The 19,930-nt window shown below is 38.4% G+C and overlaps 1 protein-coding gene across 1 annotated transcript in view; it reads left to right on the top strand.

Annotated features, from left to right (window-relative positions):
* tenm4 (teneurin transmembrane protein 4) overlaps positions 1-19,930 on the top strand; it is a 222,679-nt gene that overhangs the window by 192,525 nt on the left and 10,224 nt on the right. The window contains 5 exon segments of the mRNA XM_032545202.1: positions 4,501-4,673; positions 9,004-9,239; positions 16,272-16,568; positions 18,121-19,578; positions 19,580-19,736. Coding sequence (XP_032401093.1) covers positions 4,501-4,673; positions 9,004-9,239; positions 16,272-16,568; positions 18,121-19,578; positions 19,580-19,736 — 2,321 coding nt within the window.

Genomic DNA, 19,930 nt, shown 5'->3' with positions numbered 1-19,930 from the left:
TTTGCATTTCTGGAGGTAGACAAAATTGCCTCTGGCCACAGAACACACACTAGGTGTTTGGAATTTTAAGTATATATTTTTTGACGTTCTGCAAAACAGCTGTGGTTATTAATAGATCTGAGCCTCAACCTTTGCTTATGTGTAAAGAAACAGCAAGATCATAGAGCAGAAGTTGCACAAAGGACTTTTTAAAGATGGAATAAGAACAGTTTGTTTTCAGGGTCAGAATTTCTTGTTCTTGTGAATAAACAGACATGGAGAATAAGTGTAGCACTTTAGAATATTCCAGTTCGATGTTATATGTTGGGGAAAAAAAGTCATAATCTGTTTACTAATCTACAGCATCAGTGATAATGTTTTTAAAGAGAAAAATGTTAAATTAATATTGAATGAGGTCTTCCACTATTATTTCAGGTGTCTTTCTCCTATTTAATGCTATAAGCATCTTTAAATGTTGATTCTCGAGTGTAAAGGACTGATTGACCACTGGTTTTTAGTCCAGAATTCAAAACACTTTATTATTACGCACTCTAATTGGCTCTTTGGAAAGAGAAACAGGCCCAAAAGAATTAATACAACATTGTCTAATCAGCTAAAGATTTAAAAATGCACTTCTTACTTAGGATTGCCTAGTGGTGGTAGTAAATGTGGGTTTTGTACATTTGTAAATAAAATTATTGGGAAAAACACATTTACATCATAACATCACAAGAAAAAACAATTGCATTTATAATTGGTAATACGCACCAATATCAGCAAGTCAATTTGTTTTATTTTTTTTCTCTTCAAATGCATATAAATCATAGTTTTAATAATAATCATGTAAGACTATATAAATGACCATCAAGTTAACTTGTGTTTATTTTTAATCTGTTCCTTTTCCCACGACAGCCATATAACTATATGCAAAGCAGAAAGTTGCCTTGAATATATTTAATGCCTTGAAATATACAAATCTGGATTAACATATTTACAATAACTTTTGTTCCTAAAAATACATCTACCTTTGTATTTTTTTGGGTTGTTTTTCCTATGAAAGTTGCATATTATAGCCTGCTCAAGACAAAGGAGAGATTCAATTACTCAATTTCCTGCTTCTTCTCTTTCAAGTCAAGCAATAACTTTGTTTTTACCTGCAGGCAAATCAGTTCATCCATGTTTCATTTAGACCAAATAAAGAGCATTTGTTTTTCCTTGAATAATTAGCGTTGAAGGTCAGAACACCACCTGAGGGTCTGAAGCAGAATTCACTGCCATCAAAACCACCATTTATCTCCATCCAACAAAGTGCCCTGCTAAACATTTGCTGGTATTAATAATTATGTGATTATATCCCGTGGTGTGTAGATCAAAGGATATTCTCATTAGGTGCAGATGTAAGACTCAGAATTGACTAGGGAACAAAAGATGTCTGCTGAATTTTCTTTTCATTGTAACCCTTGGCAACCTCACTTCCATTGACATTTATGGTATTCACAAACACACTTCTGACCCTTTGATAATTTCATTACTATAATCAATATTCCTGAAAACCTTTGACTATGTCTGTCAACCTGAGAGCATCTCAGAGAGGACGTTTTTAAAACACATAGGACAATATACTTATGTGTTGCAGATTTGCATATGTTTAAAAGTGGATATTGTTGTGACCTCTGACAGCTTGCATATTTTGCACTCTACTATAAACATCATACAACAATAATGATGATGATTGTGAGGGCTTTGATGAAGAGAACTTTGAGACCAACTGTAGGAAATTGGAGGGCTACTGTGGACTGACTTTAGTGTCTCTTTTGAGTAAAGCTTAAAGTATCTTCCAACATTTTGAACTATAATCTAAGTATTTATTGCTAATCAAAGTGGTTTGAGGTCACATAATTTTATTGGAAGTATTTCTGCAATAATCTGTTCAGTCATTTGAGAAAAAAGATTTTTGCAAGAAGCAAAACACTTTCTACTATAAGATAGAAATTTGATGTGGATAATATTTTTATTTTCTTGACATAAATAATATACAAGCATTAATAGTGTTTAAAAATGTGAATATCGCACACTAAATTAAACACAGCAGGTCTGGTGTGAATTTCAACAGCCAATAGAAATAGAGAAACGTGTTGAAAAAAGCTATACTAGTTCTCTAAAGCAGCGGTGTCGAACTCATTTTCATTTTGGATCACATCAAGACTATTAATGTTTTCAAAAGGCTGGTTGTGGCAGAAAGTATTGATAAAACCACATATTAACAAACTATTAAAATGCTACAGTTTTCTCTGCATTCAAGAAGTAGTTCTTAATTTTTCCACACTGAAGCAATTTGGTGCTATACATATCAATAAAAACTGATTTGATTTGACTGATAAAACATTTAAGCACACAAGTGATATGCTTAAGTTCTGTTTCCACAGAAATAGTTATGGAGAGCTATATTCAGCCCACAGGTTTTGAGTTTGCCACATGCACTCTAAAGTCTTTAGCTTTAGCTGATGTATTGCAACAATAAGCTTTTCATTTAGTTTTTTATCCCCTCAAATTCAAGGCAGCAAGCAAAATAAGAGAATCCCTCGTAAAATTGACATTTACTGTGCTGCAGGTGATGCTGACATGAAGTGTTCGGCCTATTGTTGGGCCCTAGCGTGAAAGGTCATGGAGCTAGCATGTCACACAGAGCTGATGCGATCCGAATAGACTCATGGCCAACCATGGGGAAACGGTTCTCTGCTTCTTTTGAGCACCCTGCCCCTGTGTGCCCCTCTTGTTCAGAGAAAGCAAACTAATGGGCAGCTGAGCCGAGGCAGGCAGAAGCCATTAGCAGCTCAGCTAGCTAGCTCACGGCTTATAATTGAGACAGAGAGAGTGTGGGTCAGTGATCAAGCCACCTAATGCGAATAAGATTTGTCTACTGGACTTTTGTGAGAAAGGCAAACTAGCTGAATAAATTAAGCAGTTAGACTGTACAATTTAGATCATGAGTAATGTATGCTCTCAAAGCTTAAGTTTGTTTACAAGATGAACACAGGGAGGATCATATGTTTAGATGCTAATTACGATGCTATTTTCTATTTCCTGAAGTGGAAGAAATGTGCATGAATCTCAGTGCCTTGCACCAGCTTGGATCAGATAACATTTATCTCTCTGAGATGATCCTTCTCCCACTCTTCCTTTCCATATTAGACATTTGAGATGGGAGCACTGAGGAAATATCTGTAAACCAGCACCCACCATCTCATTTATTAGAGGCTTTATTGTAGCAGGCAGCAACATAGAGGAGGGCGTTCTAATATGTATTCAGTGCACAGATAAAAGTCTTCATTCTAAGTAATGTACTGCTCACTCACTCCTCGAACAGGCAATCTGAAAGATTTCAAATTGTTCGATGCTGACGTGCTCTCTGAGCAGAATGAAACAATCTGGCCACTCATGTTCTTGTATGTGATGAGCTGATTTGTAGGCTGGAGAGAGACAGCATCTCTCAGAGGATTTGCACTTCAGTGCTCCTTTTTCATAGGCTGCATAATGGGATTAGGTGATGTTGCTAATCTTTTAAAGCTAATAAGATGTTTTCCAAATGCAAGAAGGTGTGTGCTTTCTCATCTTTGCTGTGAAACCTTTCTCTTTAGAAGAAGTTTACCCTTTTCTCCTGTAGCATTTCAAACACAACTAACAAAAGCGGACATTTGGGACAGCTTTGGAGTTCTGCCATATTATCCAACAGCCACCGAATTAAAGGTAGCTGGAAAATTGCCATAGATGTGTGACTTCAGAAAATGATTGTCTATGTTAACTAAACCACTTTTACTAACTATAGATATTTCAAAAAGATAAAAATACAGATTCACACTCCAAATTCTGACATAGCATTCGTCAGTGAACCCTATTTTACATAAACATCATCTCTTGCTGCCTCATATGAGACTACCAATGTAAGTGCAGATGGCCTTTTATAAACAGCAAGATCAAACAACAGCCTCATTATTATATAATTATGACAGCCCAACATAATTATTTGAAAACGCTACTTTGTTTTAGTTGAGCATTTATTGAGACTATAAGAATGAAATCAGCAGAAAAATCTTGCAATAAAAGGTGCAAAGATTTATTTATGCAATGCTTGATTACAGGTTTCGATCATTAGAAGTTACGCATTATGAAGTAATTGAATTAATGTTTTTTTTTCCCATGTAATGCTGAGAAAAGTAAAAGCTTCAAAACTGTATGGTTGTATAATTACTCCTCAGACAATTTTACTTTTAAAACTTGTTGTGCCACGACAATTAAAGGTGTCTATATAATTTATTATCTTTTCTTTTATACGCTGGTTGATTTTCTGCCTTTTTACAATCACATTTTGCTGTTTGTGACACCAGGAAGGAAAAAAGTTAAGCACTGAAATATTTTCTTAACAGAGAAGAAGATCATAATTGCTGAAGTAGATGTCATTTTTCTTTTAAACTGGTTCTGTTCCATACAGCTGAGCCTTATTTCAAATATTCTCTATCGTAGGTACGACGGTTACGGGCGACTAACCAACATCACTTACCCCACCGGCAGAGTAAGCAGCTACCGCACAGAAGCCGACAGTTCGGTCCGCATCCAGACAGAGGGCTCCAATAGAGAGGATATCACAGTCACCACCAACCTGTCTGCCTCTGGCAACTTCTACACACTTTTGCAAGGTGAGTGCCTCAGTGATGGGAGTCAGTTTTTTGTCTGAGACCCAAATTTGTTGACACAGACACATTGTGTCAGACAAGTATTTACATTAAACTGTCATCTTTATTAAAACATGAATCTGAAAGGATAAGATGCTGATTGCACATACACTCTTTTCATTACTGCACTGCCTGACTGTAAACCTTTCAACTTTATCCCTCCGGTTTGACATCGCACTTTATTGATTGAGGGACATCAATGGAGTCTGTGAGGGTGTGTAGCCATTTCTTAGTGGCACGAGTAATATCCTATAGTGTTTACACAATAAACACACAACACAGTAATTTAAAAAAATATTCACACACAAACCTTTCCACGTCATGTTACACCCTGAATCTCAAATGGATTTTTTGGGATCTGAGATGATAGACCAGCATATAAACTAGGAATACTTCGGAATTAGTGGGGATTAGATTAGATATATTTTAATGTGATGAAAAGGTAAACACCATTGATCGTTTTTTGTTGTTTTATTACATACAAAGTTTCCAACTGGAACTTTCGTATTTTTGTGGTTCTGGTACACCCTTAAATATGACGCACAACCAACAGTAATGGACAACAAAGCTGCCTTTCTTTATCCTCTGGGAGATGAGCTTTACTTCAAAAGCAATCTGATGGGACGTGGGAAAAAAGTATTGTATGTGTAAGTTGTGCTAACAGGAGACACAGAAATTATTCAAGCTTAAAATGCCACTACAATGCAGAACATGTTACAGCAAGCAACGACATCCGTAACGCTATTGTCAGCGTTAAGTCCACATTTCTAATGTAGTTTTTCATAGAAAAAGCTGAATGGGTATAATAGCGTTTTGCCCTAGTATGATGGTTGAATGACCTAAATAACTTATTAAAACACATCTCTTTATTCAATTATTTTAAAAGGGCTTTTCAGTTGGAAATTTTGTTTTGTTGATGTATTGTTTTTGATTACAATTATTTTTGATTAAAATAATTGCAGACCTTGAAATTAATTTGATAAAAACTATTTCAAATCCTACCACTAATTGTATACATGTATTTGTATAAATATAAAATTGGAAAGCTAAGTGTGCATTTTGTATTGAGTTTGTAAATACTTTGCAGAAGCATTTTTAGGTACAAATACAGCCTTGAGGGATCTTTTGTATCCGCTTTGCACATCGAGAAATTGAAAGTTTTAGCCAATTCCTCTCTGAAAAATATCTCAAGCTTAGTAAGATGGACAGAGAGCAGCTGTGAGCATCAATTTCTAAGTCTTGCTGCAGGTTGTCCATTAAATGTATGTTTTTTAAGATTCTCAGCATTTGGTGAAGTAGTTTTCTGCTATCAGAAAGCTACTAGTTCAGTTGTCACAATGAACTCTGCTTGAAACCGTCTCAATCCATGACTGTAAGCAACATCTTTACAACATATGTTTAACGCCTTAAATTAGGCCTTCTGTAATTTAACTATTGTAAAAAAAAAAATTTATATACTTAATTATTTTGGTTATTTCCAGATTATCAATTCTCTTAGCTTCACTGAGTGAAATTTTGTTGTATAGTTGTGGATTTCTGCAGCTCCTCTAAAGTGACTATGAGCCTCCCTCTATGATTTGTACTTTCCTTTCTTTCATTTTCAGTTTAGGTGAAAGGTCATGTCTTAGCAGATCTGTAGTGTCTTACTCTTTAATTATTTGGATGATGGATTTAACAGTGCTTAGTGATTCACTAAACACTTAGGATATTGTTTTATAATCTAACCTTGCTTTAAATTTCTCCACAACTTTCTTCCCCACGTGTCTATTGTGCTTCTTGGTCTTCATATTGCTGTTTGTTCACTAATGTTCTCTAACAAACCAAACAGCACAGCTGAATTTGTACTGAGATTAAAGTAAACAAAGATGGACTCCAGTAATTAGGGGACTTTTACTTTTTAATTGAGGAAATCTGGTGGTTTGAAGTTAAAAGTAACTAAATGTATATTCAGGCTACACTTTTCAGATCTGTGTTTAAACACATCTCAATAGAATACATTGACGCTTTTTGGTTCTAATATGGAAAATTGTTAGAAACTAAAGTGCTACTCTATGCTTAAAAAAGTAAAGGGTGAAGAGTTGTTCTGACAGGAGATGTGTTCTTCTTCCTCATAAATTAAGCACCTCGTCGAGACTGTTTGGTCATGGCATCACTAGATTCTCTTTGAAGTTAAACTCTAAAAGTTGTATCTTTAGTGAAGTTGGTGCTGTTGAGACTTTGCCCCAGGGATGGCCTCAGTTTTTCTCCTTACTGAGCAGGTTACGTACTTGTAAAGATTGCCTGATTGTAGTAAATTACATATTCATGCTTAAATTACAGCAGTTTTGGATGTACAAGCAATGAATACCCTGCAATGGACTGGCAGTATGTCTAACCTTGCCTCTCGCCCATCGACTGCTGGAGATAAGCACCTGCCTCCCTACGACTCTACAAGGATAAACAGGTTTAGATAACGGATGGATGGATGGATATTCACCAAATTGTGAAGCGCTCCATCCGTCTTGGAGCTGTGGTAACAGTGGTGTCTAACTCCTGCTTTAACTCAGGAAGGCCTGCAGCTCCATGTAGGAAGCCTCAAGGCAAACTAGTTTCAAGAAAAGAGCTAGGGGAAAAATAGTTGTCTTTACGGACTGACCCTCTTTGAGAACTTGCTGCAGTGGGAGTACCCTGTGGCTCAACCTGCACTTTGGGAGGCCAGACTTTTAACAGTTTTAACTAAAACAATACAAGAGATTTCAACCTCAAAACAACATAGCAGTGAAGTGGATAAATGGAACCAGCATGACTTTGTTTTTGATATAAGGTTTTGACCTTTTCAGATGCAATTCGTCCACACTTTTGTTGCAGAGGAAATTAAATTTGCCCTCATTTTACAACACTGAGACAAAGGTACAAATCTCAGAAAACCTTTATAAATGGTACAACGCCTGGTGTGTGACTGCTTTTAAATCATCGCCTGTAATCAAAGCCGTATTTCTTTTCTGTTCTATTTTTAAGAACATGTGTTAGTGAGCATCCATTTCCCAGAAAAGAAAAAATAAAAATTGATTTTATGTCATAAAAATGAATCAGGAAACACAGTATAGGTGGTCGTTACTAGACCCTCCAGGAAAATTGATAAAAAATACAACTGAGTGGAGATTTTGTAATGCACTGTGGCAATAAAACATCCTGTTTAACCTCACCTGGCACTAATTGATCGTTAATAGCTGTGATTTTTAGCTGTTAGTTAACCTGTTCATCATGATCAGAATCTGAACTTATCCTTTCTGAAATATAAGATGAAAATCTTCACTTCACTGTTAAGCAAACAAACTAAAAGCTTCTGTTGCTTGATCCTGACTTATATATCTGTTTATAACTATAGTAGCACCAGAAACTCTGCTTCTAGTTAATACACTGCTATCTACAGTACATATAGCATTGCCATGTCGGTGACAATATAACATGTTTTGTCTCTGTTTTCATAATTATTTCAACAATGTGTGAAACTGATTGAAAGAGAAACTGTAGATGAACAACTCCAATGTTTATTTTCTCTTAAACCACAGGGAAAATAAGAGGGGTCATGGTTTACTAGTAAAAAGTTTTCTTATCTTAAAAATAATATCACCAGTTACATTTACTTTGTAGCAGTGGTGAGGGATGTGAAAGATTGTTACGGATGATCTATTCTGTGATCATTGTCTGCAAAGCAAGGAAAAATATCAGAACCATTTTTACAACTACTCCAAAATATGCCAGTGTGCAGTTATTTTGATTAGGTTCAGGAAAATATAACTGGACATAGCCTAGTCTTTTTAGTATCTTTAGAAAAAGGCAAAACAATGCCTTTCTTGGTGGACGTCTATAAGATGCTCAGAGGTAACATTATTCACTGGTCTTGAAGTGGAACATAGGCGGCTGTCACCCAGGGAAAGAAACAGGCAGGTTCAGATTTATCCCCTGTGAATCTGTGCGAATGTGCATGCCCTGCCTTCTCTGTGGCCACAGGCAAGCTAGCTGCTTTGATAGTTTTCATCTCTCAGTATCCTCCAGGCTGCTGCAACAGCTGTAAAATTTTACTTTACTGGTGCTTTGAAACCTCACGCTATTGATCTTTGTTGTCACAGGCTCAACGTTACCACAGTGGTTCGGTTAAATACTGCCGCTAAAGGCTTTCCTTTTTGCTGCGCGGCCATTTTAGGTCATTATATTTGTGCCTCACAGAAAGAAATATTAGATATGCTCCTCTTACATCAGCTAGACTGTTTCTTCCCTTGTAACACGTCTAATATCTTTTCTACATCTTCAGAACAAGTTCGGAACAGCTACTTTATTGGTTTGGACGGTTCATTGCGGCTTGTTCTTGCCAATGGTATGGAGGTCTCTCTGTATACCGAGCCCCACCTGCTGGCCGGGACAGTCAACCCCACCGTCAGCAAGAGGAACATTACCCTGGCCATTGACAATGGCCTCAACCTGGTGGAGTGGAGACAGAGGAAGGAGCAGGCTCGTGGTCAAGTCACCGTATATGGACGCAGATTGAGGGTAAGAACACAGCTTTGCAAAAACTGATGCATAACTAAAATCACTGGGTCAACTGCTCATTTCCTGATCTCTGAAAATTGTTGATGACCTCTATATTTCTGCTCATACTTGGATTAACTTTCAAAGCAGTGGCGCTAAAACTTTTTAGAACAAGCACCTGCTCAGTAAAAACAAAGGTTACCAACAGTGGTGGGCACTGCTAACTATAAATTTAGGTGTACTAACCCTAAAGCACTAATCATAAACATTAGTTCCACTAATGCTAAATCACTATGCCAACACTGTATTTAGCCAAAGCTAATGCTAGAGCAGATTCAGCTATTCACAGTGGATCCAAATTATTTGAGGAATATCTACCTATTCAAAATACTAAAAAAAAAAAAGCTAAAATACATAATTAATTTTTAATTAACATTTTTCACATCCATAGTCACATAAAAAGACAAAAACAAACCACACAAAAGAAATTTACAAAAGCATTCTTAAAATTTAAACCATAAAAATAAGTTTAAAAAAGGACACATGCTACTTGACTTGGCTAGCATTTACAAAGCAATCAATCCATTCATTTTCCTTGGCGCTGATTCCCTGTACCAACAAGAGCGGAGATACAAAGACAATGCAAATTAAGTTATAATTGGTGTTTGAACTAGTTATAGAAGCTGTCTCAAGTATCGTGGATTTTAGCTTTTCATAGGCAGCTGTTGCACCTAAGCCCCCTAATAACCAGGAATCCATATATTATATATGCATTTTATATATATATATATATATATATATATATATATATATATATATATGTATTACAGTTAGAATGAGTTTAGGTAGATCATCTTTCATCTAATAAATTATAATAAATACCACTCCAGTCAGAATTGGTAAGATAAATAGGTGTCTGCTTAAAAACTGACTTTTTATTTTTGCAGATGGATACAAGACTGGAGGAAGATAGAATAAATACCCACTGAATTTAATTGCAGTTTTAGGTCAACATGCTTATTGTGCGGGTATTAACACTTTATGACATTTTGGACTACATAGAGCAGCTTCAGCAGCTGAGATTTATGCTTATGTAGCAAAGCTGAAGTTGGCTGCTTTACAGACGTTGGCCTTTTAGCATGCTAACTGCACTTTAAGAAAAGCATTCTCTGAGTACTGTAATTGAGAGGACTCTTTTAGCTTAGACCCCATGACTGTCGAAACAGCTGAATTTCTTTCTATTGTAAGTAATAGAAAGTGTAGGAGTGACTGGCAGTGGACTGAAACAGGTAAGCGAGGAACAGTGCACTATTATTTTGCTCCATATGGCCAAATACAACTCTAGTTACTCCAGAACTTTCTATGAGATCTTATTAAATTTACTGTAAAACATAGGTATGATATGTCAATACGACTGCACAGCAGAGGAAGTTTTTCCTTTATTACTTCAAAATAAGTATTACTTTGATTTGTTTAGCTAAACGTGTTAAATAAATGTGTTGTTTTGTCATAAACTTACTAAGGGAAATGATCTGTTTGTGCTACATCTCATTCCGACATGATGAGCAGCTGATCCTCCATATGCAGGGTGTGCTGTCCGCAGTAGAAAATGAAGCAGAAAAACCAGCTCCAAGAAGAACTGCGTTGTACTGTGCTACACAGTGGGGGCAAAAAAGCGCCATAAATGTTTTTTTTTTTTTTTTTTCTGAATTGTGCCCTGTGACATTCCAGCTGGATAAGGACCATTTGAAGCTGCTGAACAAATCTGGTCACATAAGAATGAGTTGCTGCCAAAGTCCTCCTGTTGTTATTTACTCTCTAGAAGCACCCCAGCAAACTCTTATATTAAAATTTCATCCATGAGCAATACGAGACAGAAGCTCTTATTATGGCTGAGGGAGCAAACACAAAGATACCATGTGCTGCTGGCATGGACACCCTGTAAATTTCATTCATTCATTTGTTCATTCATCTATAAATGGCCCCCTTTAAGAAAAATAAATAAATCCTCAGGCTAGTACTTTTGCTTTTCTCCTGCTCCCAGTCATATCCCAGAATAAAGCTTTAAAATAAGTCTGAAATAGCATCTAAAACTTGTCTGCTTTCTGAATAAAATTCCGAGTTGTGGCTTCCTGATTTATCCTGATTTTGATGTCAACTGACAAATAAAATCACCTTACTGTGAAAATGTACAATTTAGATTATTTGTGAATTTAGGGTAATGAAAATTGACCTGATGAGACCCTTCCTATTTATTTATTTATTTATTTATTATTTGTACAATTTTTCAAAATTTCACCATAAACTCATTCAGATTTGGTACTAAAGAACAGAAACTGGGTTTTTCTGGGCATCATAATCTTGGTTGAATGAACAACCTGTATGGTGTAGCCATTGTTATATGGAAAAACCTGCTTTACTGCTGTTTGCTGTAAAGGTTGGCGACATAAAATCACGCTCGCATATCAGGGGATTTATTAGTTTAACATTTGGAACTATGGATATAAGACTGAGCTGTGGACAGCAGTTAAAGTTAAGGTGTTTTTGTTACATCCCTCATAATCACAGATTTGTCACATAAAACTACCTCATGGTCTGAATATCTTGAAAAATATTCAAACCCTTTTAACACATTACACATTTCTTTTAAATAAGCTGCTATATGTTTTGATTTTGCAATGTTTTTGAAATAAAATGTGGTGCACATTTTGATTAAGAAGATCTGGCTTAGTACGTTATACAACCAGGATTTTTTAAATTTTTTTTATGCTTTGATCTAAACCAGTGTTTATCAAAGTGGGAGCCACCTGGAAGAACTAGGGGCCCCTTAGAAAGTTGGAGGGAAGATGAAAAAAAAATGCAATAAAGTGTCTGCTAGAATGGCTTGTGGTAAAACACAAATAAGACTTCCTTTTGGTTTCTTTTGGCGTTAGCTATCTCCCTAACAGTTTTCAACATTTTTCCCACCTGAGCTGTGGATTGCTGCAGCTGCTCTAGTTACCCTCAGTGTCTTGGCTGCTTTTCAAAGTAGTGCTCTCCTTTTTCAGCCTGCCAGTTTAGGTGGATGGCCATGTCTTGATGTGTTTGTTTTGGTGCCATTTCTATTCTTTTCTCAATGCTTAAAGCTTAGGATAGTGTTTTATAATTTAATCTTGCTTTATTCTTCTACACATTTAATTCATGTTGTGCATCCTTGCTCCTTATGAGGCTGTTCGTTCACTACTGTTCTCAAACTGTTCTCAAACTGTTCACTCTATGTGATCTCAGCAGCACATTGACATTCATGCCAAGCGATTTTTAGCCTTTTTCTGATATTAAGCAGATGCTGGGTAACAACTCTGACTCATCTTTTAGCTCTGATTTGTAATTATCATTTCTAAATTGAAATTCAGTTAAATAATATGAGACCAAATTATCATGTTCACAGAAAACCAACAAGTGTGTCTCAAACCGGAGCCCGTTGGTAAAGCATAATAATGCTCTGCATGTCTTGGCCATGTAGAGCGTGCAGAGACTGTTAGGAGACAGTCTAAACTTGGTTTAGACTGTCTCCTCTGTTTCTGGGAGGCAACACTGCTAATGGGGAGGTGCCACTTTGTCTGTCATTGGCTGTTCATTTAATGGTCCTGTCGTCCCCTTTGGAAGCGAAAGCATCTAATGTACGTTACAGACAACGGCCCCCCAGGGTTGTGTTGGGAAATGGGAGCAGGCCTAATGGCAAGAACAGAGGGGATGAACGAAGCTGGAATCATTGTGTGACCTTGAGTGACATGTCAAGTGATATTATGTGGGCAGCAGGGTGAGAGTGTCATGCCGTGCGGCTGGAGGGTCGCAGGGTGGGGGCGTCGGAATACAAAACAGATATGCAGCTGTGTAGCGCCGACTTCACAGACATCTGTTGTTGTGAGCAGAGGCGACAGGGGATAGCAGGTTCCTTCTGTCTGACTTCCAGTTTGTTCCTCTGACCGTCTTTGTCACATTGTGGAACTACACTCGCTGGGTTTTGCATTTCTGAAAAGGCTGCTTTTCTTCCTTTTCTGCTGTCTCACATCCCTCTCAGGCTCTCCATCCCCTAATCAGACTTTCCTTTTGATTTACATTCATGAGGCACAGTGACCATATCCCTCAACGATAACAAACCCTCCTCTTAGTTTGGGCAGGTTGTTAATTTACAATAATGAGAGAACCCTTGGGGCTGCTGCTGCACCATCGCAGCGCTCTTTATCCTCTTCATCACTGAATACAAAACAGAGACAAAGCTGAGATCTGTGTCATAACAGCTTAGGATTATCATAGTGCCTTATCATGTGGAGTTTGCTGTTCAAAAGAGATACAAGTTAGAAAAATGTTTTCTTTTACTGCGGTGAAAAACAACATAACTGTTGTTATTGAGGAAAACAGCCAGAGGACTAAATAAATCACCAGAAATGATTAAAGGCAGATTTGTAAAATGACAAATTGAGACTGTCACTTGACGCAAAAATCTTTCCTATTGATTTGGAGATTTGATGTCCCGGTAATATGTTATTCACAGAACAGTTAGAAATCTACCTTTGTGAGTGTAGTGAGCTGCAACTATCTTCTTATTTTTTGCTTCCTCTCACTTATTTCCTTTGAGATATTCCCTTAAGAGACGACATCCAATTTGAAAATTATTCCCCATGAGTGGGCTCCCGTCCTCGTGGGAGCTTTGGATCTCTGCTGTCAGATGCTTTTCTTCCCTTTCTCACCTCTATGAGATGAGTCTGTTGGAAATCAGCTCACGCGGCATGATAAACTTTCTCTAACAGAAAGCAGAGCCCTGTTGCCTTGGAAATAGTTTGAGACACTAAGGACTGAAGTGTCTCAGTAGATATGGAACGGCCTTTTTCTTTCCCATAAAAGAAACCCTAAGGCACATGGTAGATTGTCTTGGAAGAGTTATGTTTCTTCAACTTCTTGAACATCACGTATTGCAGTTTGGTTTGCTAAATTTAATTTCATAAATTCCCCTTTAACCCACCGAACTGCCAAGGTGCACTAATGCCTGTTGATTCATATTTAAAACATACCTAGAATTGAGTTGTGGTGGTTGACCAAGTCAAATTCACAGATTTTCTAGTGTAATATGAATCCAAATTATTTGAGGAAAATACACCAATTTGTAGATGCTTTTGGTCAACCATATTCCAAAAAAAAAAAAAAAAAAAGCGATTTGGAAGGCTGAAATACCTAGCCGCAATGCTACCTTACACGCTATCGCCTGGCTTTTGCATTTCAGAGGTACCAATGTGTCTCTGGATAAGTCTGAAAGATAACAGTTCTCATTGCTTCTTAAAAATGAAAATAAAGCAAATACCAACACAGACTCCTGTTCTCATTTCTTGACTAAATGACCCTCATCTTCCTCAATCTTGGAGTTGAATTTCTTTGACTTGCTCTAAATATCCATAGATTTCTCCTGCTCCTAACTCTCTTGGTTTTACTTAAAGTAATCCTCTCAATTGGGTATCAGTGACATTAATTGCCTCTGGTGTAATTGTCCCTTCACAGATGAGAGACCTAAGCATGCGTTCCTGGGAGTGAGATTGAAAAATGGGAGGGTTTCTCAGCAAGCCCCCCGTGTGACCTGCTCAGTAGGATGATTCAGGAAACTAGCCAGAAGCAAACTTGTGAGCCACTGACATTTCATATCCATATCAGGCATTTTTATCAAGCCAGAAAAAAAAGGATGCTGTAAGGTTAATATGGGAAAATCATTCATTACGCAGTAATGGCCAATTTTGCTTTGATCAGCTCTGACTGGTGAGCATCAGGTCAAATACTGAAAAATATGGATTTTTTTTTCTGTTCATTAAATACATTAAAGCTAGAGCCTCAAACTCTTTAAGTCTTTACATTAACAAACAGCATTTTCTTTGATGCACTTATATTCCTAAAGGGTAAGAATATAAGCTTTGAAGCATGAATGGGGATCATTTTGTAATCCCCTCGTTTCCTGTTGGATTCAATATGACTATCTCCTGCAGCACATTTTTGTTGTATTGTATAAGTACTGTATATATTACATGCATTCCTTTAATTAAAGGCACCATTTTTATGCAATGTCTGAAATTTAGAAATGTATATTTTTAAAATGTACAAGAAAGAAGGCAAGCACGAGGCTACCAAGAACACAACCAAAGGTTCCCCAAGAGTGATGACATTCATAACCCTGAGCTCAGGCATCAATGCATTAGATAATGATGATCCAAGACGAAAGTAGAGATATCTAAAATTTCAGTTCATAACGTGAATTATGTGGGAATTTATCTGGTTAGAAAAGCGAATTCAGAAGAAATGTTGTCTGAAAGCAGCAACTTCAATACTTAACTAACAAAACTAACAGTTTGGGTTTAGGCTGGGCTCAGGAAGTTGATTGGAATGATTTCCAGAGTTGGCAAATTGCTAACTAAATACAAATACTAAAATACAATGTTTTTGTGTTACTTACCCTTTTTAGAAAGAAAATAAAAATCACCAAAATCATAATACATAGATTAGTGTATGAAATGCTATTACTGTGCTGAACCCGTAGCAAAGACTCTGCATCAACACTTTTCAGGGTGTTTATTTTCTGGTTTTCAGTTAAGCTCTCAGATCACCTAAGCTACTCTCTTTGCACAGTTGGATTTAAAGATGTTTTTTCCTCCTTTTGCAATTTGCAGAAATGTCAGTTACAATAAATAGAATCTGTGACTCATAAGTATTTTCCAGTGTGCAGAGAAAAGAAGTTTTGATGATCAATGTGACTCTAATGTCTAATTCACAACAAAACATACTTTGCTGTGTCTTAACACTGACCAAGAATTTTTGAAATTCTTCATAACATTTTTTGCTCCTGCTGGCTTGAGATACAGCTCTACTGTTAAAATTAAAAGCTCTAATAAGAACAAAAAAAGGATAATTCCTTTATGATCAAAGTGCTTCTGCTAAACTTTCTCCTTTTAAAAAGACATGCACCACTTTCTTTTCAAAATTTTAAACTTCCAAACATCAGTAATTTCAAAACATTTCCTGTCTTTTGTCCAACAGGTTCATAACCGGAATCTGCTGTCGCTAGACTTTGATCGGATCACCAGGACAGAAAAGGTCTATGATGATCACAGGAAGTTCACTTTACGGATCCACTATGATCACGCTGGTCGGCCCACTCTGTGGGCTCCAAGCAGCCGTCTCAACGGAGTTAATGTCACTTACTCCTCTGGGGGGCATGTGGCGGGGATCCAGAGAGGCACCATGTCTGTCCGCATGGAATATGATGTAAATGGCAGAATCACGTCCCAGATATTTGCTGATGGTAAATATTGGAGCTACACTTACCTCGAAAAGGTAAGCACCTTTAAACTTTTAATGGAAAATAAATGATTTCAATATAAAGCTGTTATAAATACTGTAGAAAAACGCATGAATAAAAGCGTATGTGCATAGGAAAGTTGACAGAAGATATTAAAGATATAAAAATTAACTTGCAATTCTCCAAGCTGGTATCTGCAGCACATGGAAAGATACTTGCACAAATATCAGCCAAAACATAATTAAAAGTGTCTGGTGCGTTGTAGACGTGATTCTTTGTTACCACACTCTGGCAGCAAAGTTCAACCAGAAATAGCTCAGATGAAAAGAACAGCAAGAAATGTCGCCTTCTGCTCTCTAATTAAAGGTATGATTGTGGAGGAAGAAAAAAGAGCTGCTGTTCTCCAGCTTAGACATTTATGATAAGAAACGACAGCCAGTCACCTTTTTAACAGCCTATCATAAGTTTTTCAGCAACCTGGTGAGACAACCTTGCATATGATCTAAAGGCATAATTTACTGCTTCCAAAATGTGCCTTGCTGAGTTGGGAAATACTCAGTTACTTCATGCTGTTCAGATCACAAAAGCTCACAGGCGAAAAAATGAGAAAAAGCATGTTTATGATACCATGTAAGAAAATCTTAATAGTGGAGGAATAAAAACTCGAGTTTCATGGTTTGAACTTCATCTGAAAATACACAGCGCTGCATGTTGTAGCTTTTATTGGGATTGCAAATACAATCATACGTACAGTGCCTTGTTAAATTGCTGAACTTTTCCATATTCTCCTGTTACAAACACAAATATTAATGTATTTGATTTCACTAGACCACCACAAAGATGTGCATCATCGTAAAGGGGTAGGGATGTGATAACGTAAGTTTTGGGTACTGTACTAGAAGTCGAGGAGCTTAAGGGTACTTCATAGTATCTTAGTTGTTCCTTGGATGACGCTCTTCCAAACTGAGATGTGAGATGTTACTCTAGGTATTTGGTGGAGCCACTTCTCCAGCAGTGGAAGTCACTGCCCCAAGTCTTCCAATGATCCTGTTCAATAGAGTTGCCTTCATATGGTAGTCTTCTCTTGAGCTCTTTGTAATTCTCCGGGTTCTCTTTTTTGTTTTCTTGATGTGTCCATTATTTGGGACAGCCACATCAAGCACAACGCCAGTCCTCTGCTGCTTATCAATGATCACAATGTCTGGTTGGTCGAGCATTATCACAGGATCTTAGTTCAGTCATTCTCCACCCCCTTGCGAGGTGTGTCCCACTTTGACCTAGGGGTCTCCAGTTCATACTCCTTACAGCAGGAGTGCTCAAGTCCAGTCCTTGAGAGCAACCATCCTGCAACTTTCAGATGCATCCCTGCTCCAACACACCTGAATCAAATGAATGGCTCGTTACCAGGCCTGTTCAGAGCTGATCCCGGTCTGTTGGAGTAAGGATGCATCTAAACGTTACAGGACTATAGCTCTCGAGGACTGGACTTGAGCACCCCTGCTTTACAGATATTTCTGTACACTATACTAGCCACTTGGTTAAGATGTTCCATCTGTCTTATAATTTGTTTCTTCTCTCTCCTTGCAGTCCATGGTGCTGCTTCTGTACAGTCAGAGGCAGTACATCTTCGAATTTGACAAAAACGATCGATTGTCTTCCATTACCATGCCCAACGTAGCTCGGCACACCTTGGAGACGTCCCGCTCTATTGGCTACTACAGAAACACCTACCGACCCCCTGAAGGCAACGCATCGGTGCTCCAAGACTACAGCGAGGCCGGACAGTTGCTGCAGACCACCCACCTGGGCACAGGTCGCAGGGTCATCTACAAGTACGGCAAGCTCTCCAAGCTGCTGGAGATCCTTTACGACACCACACGGATTGGTTTCTCCTACGACGAGATGGCGGGGATGCTGAAGACCGTCAATCTCCAGAGCGAAGGCTTCACCTGCACGATCCGCTACAGACAGATCGGCCCACTCATCGATAGGCAGATCTTTAGGTTCAGCGAGGAGGGCATGGTCAACGCAAGGTTCGACTATGTCTACGACAACAGCTTCCGAGTCACCAGCATGCAGGCGGTTATTAACGAAACTCCGCTACCAATTGACTTGTATCGCTATGACGACGTGTCAGGCAAAACAGAACAGTTTGGCAAATTTGGAGTAATTTATTATGACATAAATCAAATTATAACCACGGCAGTGATGACGCACACCAAACACTTTGACGCCTACGGTCGGGTGAAGGAGGTCCAGTATGAGATTTTCCGTTCACTCATGTACTGGATGATGGTGCAGTATGACAACATGGGGCGTGTGGTGGCCAAAGAGCTCAAAGTTGGACCTTATGCCAACACAACACGCTACACCTATGAGTATGATGCTGACGGTCAGCTCCAGGTGGTCTCCATCAACGACAAACCATTGTGGAGGTACAGCTACGACCTGAACGGCAACCTGCACCTCCTCAGCCCTGGAAACAGTGCGCGCCTCACCCCGCTACGCTACGACATCAGAGACCGCATCACCCGCTTGGGAGATGTGACATACCGGATGGATGAGGACGGCTTCCTGAAGCAACGAGGGAACGACTACTTTGAGTATAACTCAGCTGGTCTGCTGACGAAGGTATACAACAAAGCGAGTGGGTGGAGCATCAAGTATCGCTACGATGGCCTGGGCAGGCGGGTTTCCAGCAGAAGCAGCACAGATCACCACCTGCAGTTCTTCTATGCCGACTTGTCCAGCCCCACTCGGGTCACCCACATGTACAACCACTCCAGCTCTGAGATTGCCTCGCTATACTACGATCTGCAGGGACACCTATTTGCCATGGAGCTAAGCAGCGGCGACGAGTTTTACGTGGCGTGCGACAACATCGGCACTCCTCTCGCTGTGTTCAGCGGTTCAGGCCTCATGATTAAGCAGATTCTCCACACAGCGTTTGGAGAGGTTTACCTGGACACCAATCCCAGCTTCCAGATTATAATTGGCTACCAGGGAGGACTGTATGAGCCTCTTAGCAAACTGGTCCACATGGGCTAAACGGGATTACGATGTCCTCGCTGGCCGCTGGACAACACCGGACAGAGAGATCTGGAGTCATCTCAATAACAATCGCATCGTTCCATTCAACCTGTACATGTTCAAGAATAACAATCCACTCAGCAATAATGAGGAGACAAAGTGCTACATGACAGGTAATTCGTCCTCAGATAGTTCACTCAGACTAAAACTGAACTGACAAATATGATGAGATTGTTTTATTTATTTTATATACACTTACAACATGGGAGGAGACAAGAAATTGACCATTCAAGTGAATTATTCATAAATCATGAACAAAAATAACTTTCCTGAAGTATAAATGTGTATGAAGGGTAGCAACCCAATA

The sequence above is a fragment of the Xiphophorus hellerii genome, chromosome 18 (genome assembly GCF_003331165.1).
Source record: "Xiphophorus hellerii strain 12219 chromosome 18, Xiphophorus_hellerii-4.1, whole genome shotgun sequence".
Classification (NCBI taxonomy): domain Eukaryota; kingdom Metazoa; phylum Chordata; class Actinopteri; order Cyprinodontiformes; family Poeciliidae; genus Xiphophorus; species Xiphophorus hellerii.
Note: the sequence above shows the minus strand (reverse complement) of the source record. Positions and strands in the feature narration are given on the sequence as shown.